At 48.7% G+C, this 18,193-nt stretch overlaps 1 protein-coding gene across 11 annotated transcripts in view; it reads right to left on the reverse strand.

Moving 5' to 3' along the window:
- NAV2 (neuron navigator 2) overlaps nucleotides 1–18,193 on the reverse strand; it is a 732,958-nt gene that overhangs the window by 72,978 nt on the left and 641,787 nt on the right. For all 11 annotated transcript variants that reach the window (XR_013550161.2, XM_078433316.2, XM_078433314.2 and 8 more), the window contains one exon: nucleotides 4,057–4,195. Coding sequence is in view for 10 of the 11 variants with exons in the window: in XM_078433316.2 (XP_078289442.2) it covers nucleotides 4,057–4,195 (139 nt within the window). In the remaining variant the exon portion in view is untranslated. The remainder of the gene's footprint in view (nucleotides 1–4,056; nucleotides 4,196–18,193) is intronic.

Here is an 18,193-nt window from a genome sequence, read left to right on the forward strand (position 1 = left end):
ATCAAGAAACTCAGAGCTTCAACTATCATAATTACAGAAAACATCAGCAACGTCAGCATTATCCCTGGCCACTTCTCTTGCCAGGTAGGCACCGCGTCCCTCTGCCTACGTTATTAGTTCATCTAATCCTCTGACCTTGTACTATTATCACATTTCACAGACCAGGAAAGTACAGGGGTGAAGAAGGGAAGTAACCCGCCTAAAGTCACAAACAGCAGCACCTAGCAGGTGAGCAGAAGGGGCGCCCCTCCTCCTCGCCAAACCCTATCCCTGAATCCAGTCTAACATCCAGAGAACATCCAGAGAGCTCCAGGCTCATTGGAGGCCACACAGGACAGGAATCCCTGCCACGGAATTCAGAACTTTATTTCCTGGAGTAGCAAAAACTAAACTCATACGGAATTATCTCCCCCGCCTTGCATATTTTACTAAAAACTTCACAGGAAGTGAAAATGTAAGGCGGTGTGCCATAGGCCTCTTTGGACCTTGGCACCTGGAATGAAACGTTCCACAGACTGAGAGGAAACACTGAGTGACCAAGGGTGTGAATGGATAGACGATTACGTGGAGAGATGCGTGGGTGTTTGTTAAAGCCATCTGCCACCAACACATCATCCTAAAAGTAAAACGCGGCACAACAGAAGATGAATTGCAAAATATATTAAGAACACAGTCAAATTTTGGTTACTGACATGAATGGAGGAGGGAGGCAGAGGGACAGGTAACCCAGAGGAAGGAAGAAAGGAAAGAAAGAAGAAAGAGAAAAAGGAAGAAGAAACTTGAGTACCTACCAAGAATTAGACACCGAGAGAGCATGTTGAGATAAGTATTTCCATGCCACCACCACACTCGTCCTTCAAGACAAGTCTAATTACCGTGATGCTATGGACCAAGAGGCAGAGGCTTGAGTCTGATCAGCTTATCGAAGGATGCCACAGAAGCAGGAGCTCAACCCTGACTTCAGAGTCTTCTCCTCCTCCCTGACACCGCAATTGGTTTGGCTGCTCAAGCAGACTCACCAGTGCAAATGGGGAACGTCTACCAAGAGGCTGTCAAACCTCAAGCAGGGAGATCCTCTGCCCAGCCGCGCAGCAGTGACCGGAGGCCCAGTGCTGGACACCTGGGCATACGTGTCCCGCTGAGGGCACCCTCCGTGCCCCTCAACATCCTCGAGGAGAACAGTCACTCAGAGACAAAGGGGACTTTCATCTCCCAGGGACGGCTCCTCTGTTATCCGCTCCGCTAACGAGGCTGCTCCTTAGGCTTCTGAACAACCTTCCCGATCCTTGGATGTATTTCCTTTTAGCTGTTCCTCAGAGGCTTTCCAAATTCGAAAACCCAGCCGGGCAACCTGTCCTCAGCCTGCTTTCCCTCTGGACGCACTGACCCGCTGCTGCTTCCCGCCTCTCCATGCCTTGCCTGGGACACTGTGTGCTCCCCGTTCGATCGGGGGAAACCAGTCTGCGACAGAAACCTGAACGAGCCCTGGGGAATGATGGCAGCGCGCATCTTCCCGTTGCCTGATGCTACTCAGAGAGGAGTAATGGCCCTTAGCTTTCCTCAGAGTGGTAAGAGGGGAGGAGTGGGGGAGGCTGCAATTTACGCTGATTCAAATATTTGGAGATGCTCCCTGGACAGGAACAAAGAGATGCCAGAGAAACCACCTCTGCAGGAATCCTAGTAACCATGGGTGCAAGTCTGCCTTTATTTTATTCCAAGACCTACCTGCTTAATTTTTCTTTAAATATTTTAAACTCAGGTAGTTTTATAGCAAAGAAAAGAAAACGACGAATATAACCCCTTGCATCCCTTGAAATTAACTTTCTAAGCCTGATCAAAAGACATGTTTGTGTAATATTTGAACCTTTTTTGAGGTGACATTTTCTGGATCAAAGCCAAAGATGGTCAAAGAGGAGGAGGTCCTGGCATAAACCAGACCTGAGTATATCAAATAGGAAATCATTTGCAGATCCCAGAGGCTTACTCTGTATCAACGTGGGAAACAGATGCCAATTTTGGCTCTGCGGGAGGGAAACAAAGGACAAGGAGATTCTTCCAACACAGGGTTTTGTTGGTTCAACGTCATCTTAAAAAGCAAGACTCATCCTACCTCAAAAGTAAACAAAAGAGAAACCTAATGATTTACTCATCTCTCCCTCCCTCTCCCCTTTCCCTCTCTTTCTCCACCCCCGGCCGTCCCTCTCTGTCTCTCCCTCTCTCTTCTCTCTTGGTTCCCCACCTCAGTATCTAAGGAGAGTCTAAAAGCTTGGTTGTTATTGTTACCCTGAAATTAGAAAGAGTCTCAGAAAACAAAAAGCGTCCATGAGGAAAGGAAAACAGGTAGATACTGTGACAGTTGGCAAGGGGTAGGCGGCAGGGACACAGGCTGGCTGGGTGTTTCTAACTTGTGTCTAATCACTGATCAGTGATGCTTCTTAGGCAGTGATTTAAATCTCAGGTGATTTAGATCACCTTTTTAAATAGAAGTATAACATCCATATACTAAACGCACAATCTTAAGTACACGGCTTGAATGCATTTTATAAAATTAACATACTTCTATAACTACCACTGAGATCAAGATCTAGAATATTATCAGCACCTCCAACATCTCTGTGCCTACCCACGTTTTTTTCCCCTTAATAACCACCACAATTCACCTCGCACTCAACAATAATTAGAAATTCTGGCAAAAGTGCAAATTCAAAAAGTCACAGGCAATCCCAGAGCTAACACCTAATATATTTCCTCAGGCAGTCAGTGTCCACATTTCTGTGGGACAGAAGTACTCCCACATTCTGACATGTTCTTTATTTAGCCCTGTCCTCAAAAAAAAAAAAAAAAAAAAAAGATACCTTTGAAAGCACAGAAATTTCCAAAGCAGGTCCTATCTTGCAGAGAAAGAGCTGAGAAAGGAGACGAGTGTGGAAGGGAGTGAAGGCAGGGGGGCAGGGTCATTTTTGCCCTCCCCGAGAGCCTTCTGGGAGACTGGCCCAATCAGACCTTCACGTGGTTTCACTGGAGGCAGTGGCCCCCACTGGTGGGAGGGACCCACCATGAAAGTTCCAGTGCACATCCCAGTGCCACCACGGTCGACCAGTCCTTGCGCTGGTCAGTCCCAACTTGGAGGCTTGTCATGAGGAGGGCCCCTCAGTTTTCCACTAGTAAAACAGGCTTGCTAGAACCAGTCCCCCTGACCACCAAGGAGCGCTGTGAAGGAAGTGAACGTGCCCACATGAAGCTACTTTGGAAGCAAATATAAGGTGGTACAGTACCCGGGGAATACAATCTCAGAGTTTCCAAGGAGGGGTTGAAAACTAACCACCTGGGCGTCTGGCAGGTACACTGAAGGGCGCAGCTGGCCAGTGGCAACTGTGGCACACAGGGACATGTGTCTGAAGGGTGGGGACACTTGGACACCTGTTGACTGTTGCCATGCGGAGAACACAGATTCAAGAGAGCAAGAGCTTCCGATTTTTGAGGAGAAGCCAGAATCTCATTTTTCAGGTGAAATGATGCAATTTTAAAAAGAGAAGGATACCATAAAGCAAAGAAAACCCACCAGCAGGAGGGTGTGACCTACAGATTGACGGATGCCAACCTCTGGGCAGGACAGGCTGGTCTTCCAGCCCAGGACTGTCAGTGTCTGCTCCCACCTCATTACTCTACAGAGACCAGCATGTGCCCTGGACGGCAGTGGCTCCTGGGGCCCAGGAGGGGACACACTCCAGGTTCAGAATGACCAACTGAGTCCAGCGTCCTCTTTAAAACAACAACAACAACAACAAAAAGACGATTCTGAAACTAAGGTTCAGGGAGGAAATATGGTTTTATCAAGGCCTTCAGAGACAACGGTGAGGCGTCTCCACTCCTGTTTCTGGTGCCCCATTACCTGACTCCCTTTCTCTCACAGGTGGAGAAATGAGTGCACGGGCACTGAGCGGATCAAGCCTCATCTCACGGACCTGGGGATTCTGCTCACCCCACATGGCCCCCTTGGTCCACAAGCGCGAGGCTCCCTGCTGGCAGGGGCCTTTGGGGGAGCCTGTTCCTTACCTGCACATCGAGGTTTTTGCGAGAGGAGGCAGGTGTGTTGGCATAGGAACTGATGGAGGAGCTGGTGTTGATGTCATCGGTGCTGAGGTTGTCTATGGTGTCGCTGATGCCGCTGCTGACGGAGCTGCTGTCATCCCAGCTGCCGAGACAAACACATCCTGAGCACAAAAACCTCACGTGCGTCAGCTCAAGCCAACAATGTGGACAAGTGCATACCGTCCCCGAAGGGTCCCTGTGTCCTAAGACCCCAGGCAAAGTTCTTGCGCCCCTAATGTGGCTCATCTCAAGGGCACCACCTTTTTTACCCTTGCTCTTCTGGATGGGCAGATGGGTGAAATGGCTGAAACAAACCTTCCCGCCAAAGGAGAACGCTCTCCGGAGCAGAGGTGGCTGACCCACCCACCTCCCACCTCCCTCAACTTTATCTCGGGAACTCTGTAGAAGCCGATGGTTACTTCCCAGACCCGGCAGCAGAGGAAGAGTGACGGGTGTGGGGACTATTGCTGGAAGCAGGACAGGGAGAGTCAAGAGCAGCATGCTCCCCGGGGTGACAGTGGGAAGACAGGCTGCAGTCCTAATTCTCTGGACTCCACTCCTGAAGTGAGATGCCAAGGGAAGGAAAGCCACAGCAGTCGGCAGAAGCCTGTCAACTCCATTAGCAGCTGTACCTCTAAAAGCATCCCAGCATATATCTAAAAGAGTTCACTTCCCAACCCACAAATCCATTGAGACCACGCCTACTGCTCAAATCAAGTCTCCAAGCAACTGTTCTTCCTCCTCCTCATCACCGTCTCCCACCCCATCACCTGGTCCTGCCACATCTCCCTGCAAAATGTATCCCCGTGCGCACAGCCCTCCGCCTCTCCTGCCGCTGTGCCCTTCCGGCGGCTCTCAGCACCCCCTGGGTTACTGCAAAGAGGCCGCCAGGCCCGCTTCTCCCTAACAATCTGTTTTCCTCACAGCAGGCAGGACGATCCTTCTGAAACAGGAACATATCCTATGGCTCCACTGCCTAATAATACTTGAGCAGGGGCTTCTCAGGCACTGAAAGCCCCAACTCCTTACTCTGCTGCTCAAGACCCTCTGATCCGGCCTCCCTCTCCAGTCCGGCCTCGTGGGTTCCTGTTCCTTCTAGGCCAACAGGGTTCTTGTGTTCAAGACCCTACATTTGTTTTCCCTCTTTCTGGACACTGGCTCCTGCCTCCTTCTCATCTCGCGTGTTACCTCCTCAGAAAGGCCTCCCCTAGTCCTTGCATCTACAAGGCCCACCTCCCTCCCAACCAAGCCTGCTGCACCTTCTCCTCTGTTTGCTTGCAGGGTGGCAGGCACACAGCAGGTGCTCGGTAAACACTTGTGGATTTAAACTCACGGGAGTGAGAAGTCGAGTGCTCCACAAAGTAAGCTTCCGACAGAAATGAAACCCCATCTACTCGATCTAGTGGAACAAGGTAACTATTACTGTTTTTCTATCGCACAGGTGGAGAGACCGAGGCTTAGAAAGGTAAGAAAGGCGGGGCGCCTGGGTGGCTCAGTCGGTTAAACGTCCGACTTCAGCTCAGGTCACGATCTTGCGGTCCGTGAGTTCAAGCCCCGCGTCGGGCTCTGGGCGATGGCTCAGAGCCTGGAGCCTGCTTCCAATTCTGTGTCTCCCTCTCTCTCTGCCCCTCCCCCGCTCATGCTCTGTCTCTCTCTGTCTCAAAAATAAATAAAAATGTTAAAAAAAAAAAAAGAAAGAAAGGTAAGAAAGGCAACGCTGCCCTAGACCGACCAGCTAGCCAGTAAAAGGAGGAACAGAACCTGGATCCAGACGTTTGTGACTCCAGAGCTACCTCTTTACTGGGAGGCCAAATGGCTTTGCATTACGTCAACTTTCAGTGCACGTCGGAGTGTGGCACGGCTCACTTTCTCAGGAGGAAGCCCGGGCTTGGAGGGCCTCACCGCAAAGGCCTCCTCACTCCCTGCCTCCGCCTGCAGGGTGAGTCTGTCCCCTCCACCTCCGGGCACACGGTACATGCTTATTAACCCCTCTAGACTGAACTCATGTTCAGCGAGACAGGACAAGCTCTGACGAAAAGTTGCCACCAGCTAGGGACTCTGAGTTCAGCCCCCTCTCCCAGCTCATTCTTAGACAAGTCACAACTCCTGTGCCTCAGTTTCCTTATGGGTGACACATGGATGATACCACTAGGCTGGCTACCTATGTGAAGCTCTGTGGCAGAAAGCGTGACCTAACAGATGGAAAAGGACCCAAATCTACTCTCACAAGTGTGTGTGGGGGGGGGGAGGGGGGTGAAAAATCACATGAGTCTTTAATTGCACCTGTTCTCTGGAGTTACCGATGTAATATATCTAAGATTTCCTATAATCCAGGGAAGGAGGAGGATTGAGGAGGGTAGGGTGGCTGGCAAGGAGGAAGGAGGGAAGTTAGGAACAGACGCCCATAAATCCAAGCCCCAGAGATTCTGCTCTGAATTTGGACTCGCTCCTCACGTATGGCCTTTCAACGCCAAGCTGTTATTCTGGAGGCGAGTGTGGCACTGACTGTACACAAGATTGTGCTCACGCTGGTGCCCGGAGTGTCACGGGGTTACCCTGGCTGAGCCGGCCCAGATGGGGAGAAGCCAGGGTAGGTGGGAGTGGGGAAACCAGTGACAAGGATGAAGGGGCAGGGACCCCGAGGGAAGCCCCGGCTGAGCAAGAGCATTCTTTCTGCCAGAAACCAGCTGTCCCTGCGCCTGGAGAACCAGTCACGCCTCCTTCACTTCTGGATCCTTCGGGATACTGGCAACGCTAGCTAGATGTAAAATCGGCTACTTGGAACTTGCCCTTTCCCCCAAATTCAGGGTGGAAGTGGCCATGAGCCACCAAGATCAGAGTCGGTGAGTTCCAAGACGGACTCCAAATACTTCCAGGAGACGCCCTGCGATAACAGTGCCACCCTCACAAGGGAATGTGGGCTACCTGCTGGCTCTTCTGGGCCCCTCTTAGACATTCACGTTCTCTGTACACGTCTTCACAGCTGTGAAGTGCTGGGATGATCTCTTTCACTTGGCCTAAAACACAGTCCCCCAACTTGCGTGACCACACAGGAGATGCTGAGAAGAACGAAGCACAACTCGGGAGGAGATGAAGGTAGAGCCTGAACTGCCAGCGGCCACTCCATCGTCACCTGCCCAAGAAGGCAGCAGAGTCGGGGGGAGTGATGTCGTGTGAGCGCCCGTATGGAGCCATACCTGAGGCTCCGAAGAGACAGAAGCACCCCTGGGAGACCGAATGTGAGGATAAATCCATTCTTTTGCTCCAAACGAGTTTGCTCAGGTTTGTGTCAGCTGGTATCCTCGCGCTACCGAATGGGGAACTGCGATGTGTTTGCAAAAGGACTCCAGGCATGTGGCTGAGAGTCTGACAGGAAAGGCGCAGAAAAGCGTTTGGAATTCATTCATGCGGTTAACAAGAGGAGTCGCGTCCAAGCAAGTGGCAGAGGAAACTGCGTACGACCTGCACCAGGGGTACGAAAGTCCACTGACCCAGGTCGGGGGAGAGATGGTGAAAGGGACTACAGAAACTGATTACAACAGAAATGTGAAAGAAACACAGAGGATCTGTGTTTGCTATGTGGCGAGACGAAATTTCAGCTACGAGGCTCAAGGGACCCGGGTGACACAGCAGAAAGAACTACAGTGTATTCAGCAACGGCTCTGGAACAATCACTCTGGAATATGATGTGGCCATCCCTGCATTCTGCTCTTGAATCTGACTGTGAAACACCATACAATGGCCCCGGAGCCTGCTGGAGATGATGAAGGTTTCAAAAGATGAAGGGAGATATGAAGTAAATCATAATATTAATGCTTAAATATAGGATGAAATCTTTGTCATCACTGGGATAATCTCTGTATATGTATAACACTTAAAAGAACAGAGGGGCATATTAAACAATCTAAAGAAAAAGGGTCTTGTGATTTCAATTTTGAATGAGTACTGATTTCTGACTTGAGATTTTTAAGATGAAAGGTTTAAGGACTGGGAGTCAGGCTGTAAAAAGAGTTACAGTACTTGAGAAAACTTAATTTATGACACGTATAACTTTAGTTTATTTGACTTGCAAGAGTTATGTGCTTAGAAAGATTTTGCTTGTTAGGCCGGTAAGTCCCCACTGTCAGACATTTGAAGAGCTCGAGGAAACCATGCATGTTAAACTTATAAATGCCATCTAAAATGTTTAAGGAAGCTTAATTATCCAAGTTTCCAAACAGTACTAATCATTAAAATTCAATTTGTTCAGTCTAAATTTATAAAGTACTAACCAAATAACAAATGGAAATCAGCTTAATTTATACCAAAATACTTGTTGTATAGATGAGATCTATAAGAAAACCTAGGTTTAAAAATTAAAGCTTTTGGGGCGCCTGGGTGGCTCAGTTGATTAGGCATCCAACTTGGGCTCAGGTCATGATCTCACTGTTCATGAGTTCGAGCACCGCATCAGACTCTCTGCTGTCAGCACAAAGCCTGCTTCAGATCCTCTGTCTCCCTCTCTCTCTGCCCCTACCCTGCTCTTGCTCTATTCTTTCTAAAAAAAAAAAAAAAAAAATCAAAAAACTTAAATCTTTAATAAACTGAATAGTAAAACCTAATAAATTCTAAGACGTTCTTTTTGGGCACAAAAGCGCTCCTTAAACATTAGCAAACTATTAAGGCAGATTTCGTTCTGTGAATGAACGAATGATTTCTATATGAACGACCAGAAGAACAAATGAACCCAAGAGAGCACCCCTCCTCTCCAGTTTTTTTCCCGCTCCAGTTCATCTTCGCTCTACGTTGCAAGACTTCCAAAGCCATTCCAAACTGCTCCCCAAATCTTGGTGGAAACGACACTGTGTTTGACATCCTTGGGAAGAGAGCTGAATCCCAGGGCCTCCTCCTGCCTCACAGCCTGTATTATAGGAAATTCAGAGGAATGTGGGACGCAGAGCTTGGCTGGTTTCCCTGTCTTTTTCAAAAAATTTCAAGACAGCATATCATGTTTATGCCCTATAAATTCTTTGGCAGAGACACAGACAAATGGCAGGAAGATGCTTCCACCAATTCCTCAAGAACCATTAATGCCAACACATCGTTTCCCAGCCAGATCACAGGCATGTACCTTTTTCACTACTCAGTGAAGTGTCCCCCATTGGTGCAGTCATACAATGGCTCCTGGGAGTGATCAGTGATCCGATTTGAAAACAACCTTCCACCATTTGGAGCCAATGGGTGGGTGGAAGGAACTCCATCAAACATTTGCTATTGTTCTTTAAGGCTCCTAAACTCAACACTTTTGGATCCTGATACAAGGGCTTTGAATTCATCTGTTCATCTTACCCAGTCCAGTCAGCACCCTCTCTGTGCCAGACACCGTACAAGGCAGTGGAGACACAGTGATGACTCCCAGTTGTCCTTACCCCTGACAGCAAGGCCAGTGGATGTGACAGACAAGAATACTTAGCCCAGACACAAATGAACATGTAAATCGGGAAGATGAGCAAAGGGTACCAAGTAGAAACTGCACTGGTTCCAGACATTTCTACAGCGTTTGAGGTCTCAAGCCACCAGCCGGGTACCAGCACACGGTAACAGGAATAGCCTGCAGCGTGCCCGATCCCAGGTCCACCGACACCCGCTGCTATATAGCGGTCTCCTTTAAGGCATGGAAGTGGCAAAGGGGCCGGGAGAGCCAGGCCCTGTCCTCAGCCATCCCTAGAACTACTCCTTGTTACTCATTTTCTCTCTACGCCCCAGACTTCCAAATCAGGAGGGAGCTGAATGCAGCCATCCCAAAGGCTGCTTTCTTTTCTTTTTTTAATTTTTTTTAATGTTTATTCATTTTTGAAAGACAGAGACAGAGCACAGGTAAGGGTGGGTGGAGAGAGGGGGGCGGGACACAGAATGTGAAGCAGGCTCCAGGCTCTGAGCTGTCAGCACAGAGCCCGACACGGGGCTTGAACTCAGACACGGGGCTGAACTCATGAACCGAGAGATCATGACCTGAGCCAAAGTCGGCCGCTTGACCGACGGAGCCACACAGGCGCCCCTCAAAGGCTGCTTTCTAACTGACATCCTAGGAGTTTAAATTCAGAGAAGAGTTGGTACAGAGACAAATGGGCACATGGAAGGTCCCCACGGATCTCAGAGCATCTCCTCTCCTTCAGTGAAAACTGCCCAACAGGTAACTGCACCTTCTAGTCTTTGGGTTTGTTACTTCATCGCTAATTTCACCCCTCAGCTTATTTTTTTTAAGCCCACACAATCTTTTTTCTTTTTTTAGTTTATTTTTATTTACTTATTTACATTCAAGTTAGTTAACATACAACGTAATCTTGGCCTCAGGAGTAGGATGCAGTGATTCACCTCTTATATATGATGCCCAGTGCTCATCCTGAAATGTGCCCTCCTTAATGCCCATCACCCATTTACCCCACACCCCCACCCACCTCTCCTCCAGCAACCCTCAGTTTGTTTACTGTATTTAAGAGTCTCTTATGGTTTGCTTTCCTCTGTTTTCACCTGATTTTTGAGAGGGAGATAGCAAGCAGGGGAGGGGCAGAGACAGAGGGAGAGAGAGAACCCCAAGCAGGAGTTACACTGTCAGCACGTGGGGCTGGAACTCATGAACCGTGAGACCATGACCTGAAGTCAAGAGTATGATGCTTAACTGACTGAGCCACCCAGGCGCCCCTAAGCCCACACAATCTTTTAAATACTTGGAATAGATGCCAATATCTTGTACATAGGAGACAATTAGCTAGCCCTGAGTAGTAACTGCCCTTTTTAGACAGAGACGCACTTTCCCATTTGACACAACCCCTAGCTAAGCCTCTTCACTCACCCTGCAATTTGAGTTTGCAAACTTTCCTAGAGAGGCAACAACCCAAGTCACAACATAGAGTCTGCGTTAGACCACACTATTTATACACAAAGGAACAGAATGCGATCTTAACTAATATTTATAGGTACCATTGAAGATGTTTACTAAATGTCAGGTACCCCACTAGGCACATTATATATATTATTCCGTTCCCATTTTCCACTGGATGAAACAGAGGCTTAGGGCCCAGAGCTCATCAGAGGAATGGGATTCAAACCAGACTCCATGCACCCTTCCAGCTCGTCTGAAATCAACCACATACTGATCAGCTTGGAAATCTGTCTGCTAACCAGCCTAATCACAAAAGAACCTCCACCAGCTGATAGCAACCAAGTGTATCAAAAAGGGACCCCATTTTGGACAAGACACAGCATTTTGACCAGAACCATGGCCTCAACTGTTTGTCTACTATCTCTTGAAATACGGATGGGAAATGATTTGCCAAAAGTGATCAGAAAATCCACTCAAAAATGGAAAGACCCATAAAGCCAGGAGGATCCTATTTCAGTCTTATAAGAGATGCTGACATCACTGTGTCAGGAATTCAAATGCCACTCAGAAGGCTTAAAGCACAATTTTAACAGCCAAACAAGCTATCTGCTATGAAGAACGCAGGTGAAAGCATCATAAATTATTTTAGCTCCTCACATTCCCTGTTTTCCTCCCTGTTGTGGGGAGTGAGCATTCCACACAACCGAGGAGAGAAACCTGCCTTCACCAGTGTACCCCCTCCCCCCTTCCCTGAAGAACCACCTTTAATCTGGACACATTTTTAATATCAAGCTCTTCCGGGGAGTTTCCAAATGCAGCAGGAATTGGTAATGGTCCTGAATTAATGCGATTTTATATTTGTAACTTCATCTCCCATAAAGCAAAAAAGCAAAGAGGAATGATTAAACAGATTTCTCCACTAGGATTTACACACCCATGTGTGAGGAATCCTGGGTTTCAGCTAAAGACTCCAACTCTGAGGAGTTATTGAAGGGTCCAGAGGGTCATTACACTCTTCAAATGGACTCCCTGTGAGATAATGTTGTTTACTCAAGGGAAAGACATGCTAACCCAAGTTGTAAAAAAAAAAAAAAAAAAAATCAATCAGATTGCAGATACATACTTGTTGTCTGTTCACTGATAAATCACCATGCAGAGAGGAAGGACTCTAACTATGGTTCTCGAAAGCAGTCGTCACAAAGCAGCAGCTCCTCACACCCAACCCCCCAAACCCCAAAGACTGGGTCCACTTCCAGAAGGCCCTTAGCGCGTCCTCAGGAGCAGTCGGGGGCAGCCCCTGCCCCACTTTCTGCCTCTCTCCTGGTGGCTGAGTCCTCGATTCAGAGACACCAAGGGCTGGGCCCAGGCCTTACCTGCTTACTTTTCCAGTTCTGCCCTAGAATCACAGCAGAGCTCATTTTCACGGCCCTGTGCCCCCCGCCAGACAGCTGTATTCAGTTGCAAAAGCCCAGACTGGTGGAACTTGTTTTCTGGCTATTGTTCAAGGCAATTGTTCCTGTGAAACCCCAGGGCCCGGGCGGAATGAGATCTTTTGGTGTGGATGAGTGAGCAAGCCCAACTGTAGGCTGAGTAGTAACCCCTGGGGAAGGGAAAGGGTTTGGCTACCTTCACTTCCCACCAGACAGGTATGTTAACTATTTCCTTCCCAGGAGGTATTCTCCAGGGCATCACCCCCTCCACCCACTGCTGGCAGTCTATTTAGAAAACCTACCTTCACAGAAAGCAAGAGCACTTCCTCAGAATCCCACCTTTCATTGTCTATCTGGGAATGATAATAGTGTAATAGTCAACTTTAAATGAAGTTCAAAGTTGTGCCAGACCTCATGCTAATTACACGCATTATTTCCTTTCATCCCCACAACTCCATGGTACAAATAACAACTCTTACTGGGGGCTTGCTTCTGTGCCAGGTCCTTCCTGTCACTTACATTTTCTCTGGGTACTAAACTATACCCATTTTAGAGATGAGACAATTGAGGCTTGGAAAGAAAGGCCCAAAGGTCATACAGCTAAGAAATGCTGAAGCTGGGATTCAAACACAGATCCAAGAGTGTTCAACCACCCCCGTTTATTTATTCATTTGGCATCCTTTATTCCATGCCTATCATGTAAACAACAAGGACTTCAAAATTTTCCACACCAAAAAAAGAGACAGTTACTCGAAAAAAAGCCATAAGCAAGCCTCCTGTCTCTAGAGTTCACCTTCTGAGATCAGCCTACATGGTTTGCAAAATGTCCTAGAACTTGAGCTCGAATGAAAGTAAGGGCAGACACGAACCCCAGTGAATTTAGTCTCCTCTAGCAGTGGGCCAGGGGACCACTAAGCCCTGGAGGCTCCAGATGGAGGCAGCACACAGCCCCAGAGAGAAAAGTAAAATAGATTTATTTGAAGCCTGGCTCCACCATTTACTTTGTCAGAGGCACCTCCTCCCACTCCCCGCTAGCCCCCTACCCCTGCGCAGGAGACCCAGGCTTCCCTTTGTGTGATACGGTGCTAACACCAGGCCCCATGAGCCTCTTGTGGGGACCAGATCAGACCTGCAGGCGCTCAGGAGATAACCAGCTCACGTCAGCTGCAGTACAGAATCCGGGGAGCCTGAAAGGACCGCAGGAAGGAAATGCAGGCCCACGCTACAAAAGAGATGATAAAGTACCAGGGCAGGAACTTGCTTCTCGCGGCTTCGGTGGTGTCCCAGGGGAGAAGCAGCCTCTACAGACGGTGCCAGGTGCAAGGCCAATCACTCGGGGTGGAGAGAAACAAGAGCCCCATAAAGAGGGCTCCAAGGGGATTTAGCAGCATTCAGAATGCCAGGGGTTGAGTTTCACCCCACAGCACCTTTGTCCCATTTTGGTAACTCATTCCTTTAACAAGTAGGTGGTCCCCTGAGTAAGCGTGAAATTCCTCCCTTTGGCTCCAGGGCCTTGGTGGGGCTAGAAACCCCAGAGGGATGCCTTCTGGCCTCATTGTTACAATAGGCACCAGCGTGTCTGCTGACCTCAGCTACACAAAGCCGTCTCCCGTCCAAGGCTCCTCCAGAGAGGGCTGCTGACACTTGGTCCGCTGCCGGTCAGCTTTTGCCAAAGATCTCAACAAACTCATCCTGGTGTTCTGTTTACCAGGAGATACGTGTACCCTAAACATCAACGGGATTCAGCACGTTATACACAGCTAAGGCAAATAATAGCAAACGCCTACAACAAGGTGACAAACTTTAAAGGTGGGATCTAGGCCCGCTGGTGCGTACTTTACACACATTATTCCACACACTCCTTTCTATTACCCTATGAGACACAGACTATTAACGTTTCCTTTACATAAATGTGGAAACTGAGGCTTCCAGAGCCCAGGCCATCTGCCCAAGACGCCAGACCTAATAAACGGAGCTGAACTGGAACCTAGATCTGCCGATGCTAAACCCAAGCTCTTAACCGCATTCATTCAACTTAAGAGCAGAAGGAAGGATTCTTTTAACTAGATCCCAGTCATATAAGAACTTACAACTCCCACATGTTATCCAAAAAGCCCAGGACACTTTTTCATGCAATGAAGTTGTTCTTAAAACATCTCCAAGGAGGTAAATGAAAGGGGGGACGGGCAAATCCCACACAGAGCCTTGGCTGGCTGCCTTAGGTCTAGAGTAGGTGAAGGGGGATGCGGAGTCCCAACATTTCTATCACCTACCCTGCCACACCCACGCACTCACTCACTTTCAATTCCCAATACCTCTTTAGAGGTCTGGGACCTCTAATTCCCAACCTGAACGCACAAAACAGAACCACAACTGCCTCAGGGAAGCTGAGAGAGGGGAGTGTCCCCCCAAACCAATCTCCCCGGCCTCGTTTTGCAGTGTTGTCTTGTCGGGGGCCTGACCTTACAAGTTATCCCTTCTGGGGCAACAGGGAAGGAAAGAGAACTCAGGTCCAGAAACAACCACTCAAAATCAGCTCTGCAGCCCCAAAACACTTCAGCTCTAGCTAATTAGCCAAGCCTAGCACACATGTGAGCAGCTAGTGCCAAGCTTGGGTCAGCATTAACATGCCGGGCGTACAACCTCTCCTTCCAGGACTCAATAAATCCAGCTTCCCAGGAGGCAGCCCCAGAGTTCCAGGGCACAGTCCCAGGAGCCCAAGGCCAGCTCCAAGGCCACTGGCTGTCCCAGATTTGACTTCCACTTGGGCTCCTGCCCCGCTGAACCTGGTACAAGCACAAACCCAGTCACCGGCCCAGAAGCCTCAAAGGGATGAGAGAACTCCCAGGCAGGTCCTGCTGCAAAGCAGAGTTGCTTTTTAATATCCCACCCCCGCCCTCTCTGAAATAAGCAGAATCTGAGAAGCCCAGGCAGGCCACGCTTGCCCGTCTCATGGGCGCTTTGGTGAGTCCTCTGCAACAAAAAGTGCCCTTCGTCCAGCTGAATCCACATTTAAACCTGTAGCTAAAACCATCCCGAGCCATCTGCCAAGCCCAACAAGGAAGGCAGAGCGGTGTCTAGACCCAGGTTCCCATGCCAGCTTGGCCTCTTACTAGCTGTGTGACCTTGAGCAATTCCTTAACCTCTCTTGGTTCCCATTGCCGCACCTCGAAATTGAGGATAATATTGCTGGCTCTGCAAAGAAAATTACATGAGACTGTGTCTGTTAGATGCTTGGAGAGCAGTAGGTGATAATGAACATCTTTTTTTCTCTTCCCCCTTGTCTGGCTTAAAATAGAAACGCTTCTCTTCGGGCAGCGTTATAGCAGCCCCAGCGAATAAGAAAAGTACTCATATTTAAATATCCCATGCTATCTCTCTTGGAGCCCAGTTTCCAGAAAAAAAAAAAAAAAAAAAAGCCACCCAGTAATTTGCAGTATTAGTAAACATAACCGCAAACTCACCCGGCTTCTTAGATTCCAAACAAAACCTCCAACTGCAAGTCATTTTCATCAGGGCCCTCCAAACCACTAGCAACCCTTGCTGGGGCCCACATGGCCTCTCTTGAGCTCTCTCCTCCCCCCAGATTGGAAGGTCCCCCCCTCAAAAAAAAAACAAAAAACAAAAAACCCCTGGAATAAGGATCTAAGACAGTTGGGAGGTCAACACCCAGTTTTTCAGTTTTAAGAGCCTCCTTTGCTAAGTTGGTCTGTAAAAGCCTGACATTCCCCAAATGTCCAGGTGGACCAAGGACATTTGGGGAAGGCTCCGGCTTCCTCCAGGATTATCAAGGCTGGCACGAAAGGAGTTGGGGGTGGCAGGGAAAAGGATGCTGAATTCCGGACCAGCCGCTTCCCCCCATCGTAGAGCCCACGGGGATTTTGGCAGCTGCACCACTGGCTGCTCTGCAGGGCTTTCCAATATCACCCAAGGAACGACAAGGCAGGACACGCGGCACACTCCGCCCCAGGCCCCAGAAATTTGAGGAAATCATCCTACCTGGTAAGGTTCCTGGGCCAGAGCATTTCACTACATTGTGGTCCTTAGAGAAAGCGGACAAAGAAGCCGAATGAGTCTCACGATGGCAACTCAGCCAGCCAGCCAGCCGAGCTGGCCCACGTTGGGCCAGGGAATCCCGGGCACCCAGCAACTCTCCTACTGAAGGACCAGTCAGACGGGGATCACTATGCCCCAGCCCAGAAAAGAAATCTGATCCACCAACAAAATTAACCCCTTAAGTGCTGAAGGAGCGAGAGGTCAGGCCTGAGTGCTAGCATCAAGTCAGCTGTGAAAAGTTTCAGCCAGGCAAAAGCTAACACCAAACTCTGAAACCATTACCGTAAAGCACCTAGTGGGAGGGCCCTCGCTATGGTCCCGGGGGAATCTGCAACAGTGGGTCAAGTTGAATAAAACCTAAACGTGAAAAAATATTTTTAGTCCCCCTGGACTGTGCCAAAATGTTGGGAAAAGTCCTTTCAGCCAAAAGTGCTACTATTAACAACGACACAAAAAAACCACTCGTGATAACATTTCTCAGCTCATTCCATAGACCACTGAAAACAAAGTATTTGATTGAAATGATTAGCCTACACAAGTAACTTCTGAACCTAAAGGGGAAGATACCTATTTGTATAGTGAACAATGATGTACATAATTTCCGGTGATGTCAGTTTTGATGCGGTGCCAACAAAAATAGGCATTAATTCCTGATGCTATTTTTTTTTTTTTTAAAGGAGGCTCAGTTTATGCATGGCTACTTTAAACATTACGGTACAAAGGCTGGGAGGGGAGGTGGGATGGGAGAGAGTCCCAGTTCTGGGATGGGAAGGGGTTGCACCGGCTAATCCCTATTAAAACCTGTAATCAAGGAATTCAGAAGGAACTATGTAAACAGATGCTGTGAACAATGAACAACTGTTTTACTATTGAAAATTCAAAAGCAAAATTATGTTATAGCCACAAGCTTTTATTTTAAAACGAAGAAGGATTAAGATGCTCTCCAAAACTCCCAACTCGCTCTCCAAAAAATCCTAACAGTTGGCTCCTGGCAGCTTTCAAAGACTTTCTCTGAGAAAAGCTACCCGCTGCCCCCTCCCTACCCACCCCCCCCCCCTCTTGGTTGGCCGCCTCTCTAGAAGGATGGGGGAGTAGGGGGTTGTGTGTGTGTGAGTGAGTGTGTGTGTGTGTGTGTGTGTGTGTGTGTGTGTGTGTGTTGGGGGTGGGGTGGGGTCAGGGAGAAGTACAGGGTCTTGTGTGGTCAGCCTTTGCTCAGCAAACAGAAGCCTTTCAAAGGCGAATGAAGAGCCATTCCTCCCCCAACCAAGAGGGAGGGAATAAAAGGTCAGCTCAAAAGGGAAACAGGGTCTAGTAGGGCTTCCCAGGTGAATGCAAAAGGCAAACGTGTCCAGGAGCAGAGATTGTAATCTTGAAGGAGTCCCAACCGAGGTTAATCATTCGCATCTCATCCCTCGGGCCCTCCCCCACTAGAAAAAAAAATGCTGCCATCATCTGTAGCAGGGGGGTGGGGTGGGGGGAAGACAGAGGCCAAGGGGTGGGAGAGGGGTGGATTTGGGGAGACGTGTGGCTCAGATTTGAGACAAAAAGTCAGGATGGATCCAAGCTCTGGCTGACAAAGAGGCTGTAAACCATTCTGTGTACTTTCTACACTGTCCTGGGAACTGAATTCATCTTTATAACAAGACTTGATAATCTGGTTGACTTCTGTGTTAATTTGGGTAGAATGAGGCAGTGACTATATATGCATGAACACATACAGACATATGTATACACACGCACATACACATGCAAA

Source organism: Panthera onca, chromosome D1 (assembly GCF_046562875.1).
Source record: "Panthera onca isolate mPanOnc1 chromosome D1, mPanOnc1 haplotype 2, whole genome shotgun sequence".
Taxonomy (NCBI): Eukaryota; Metazoa; Chordata; class Mammalia; order Carnivora; family Felidae; genus Panthera; species Panthera onca.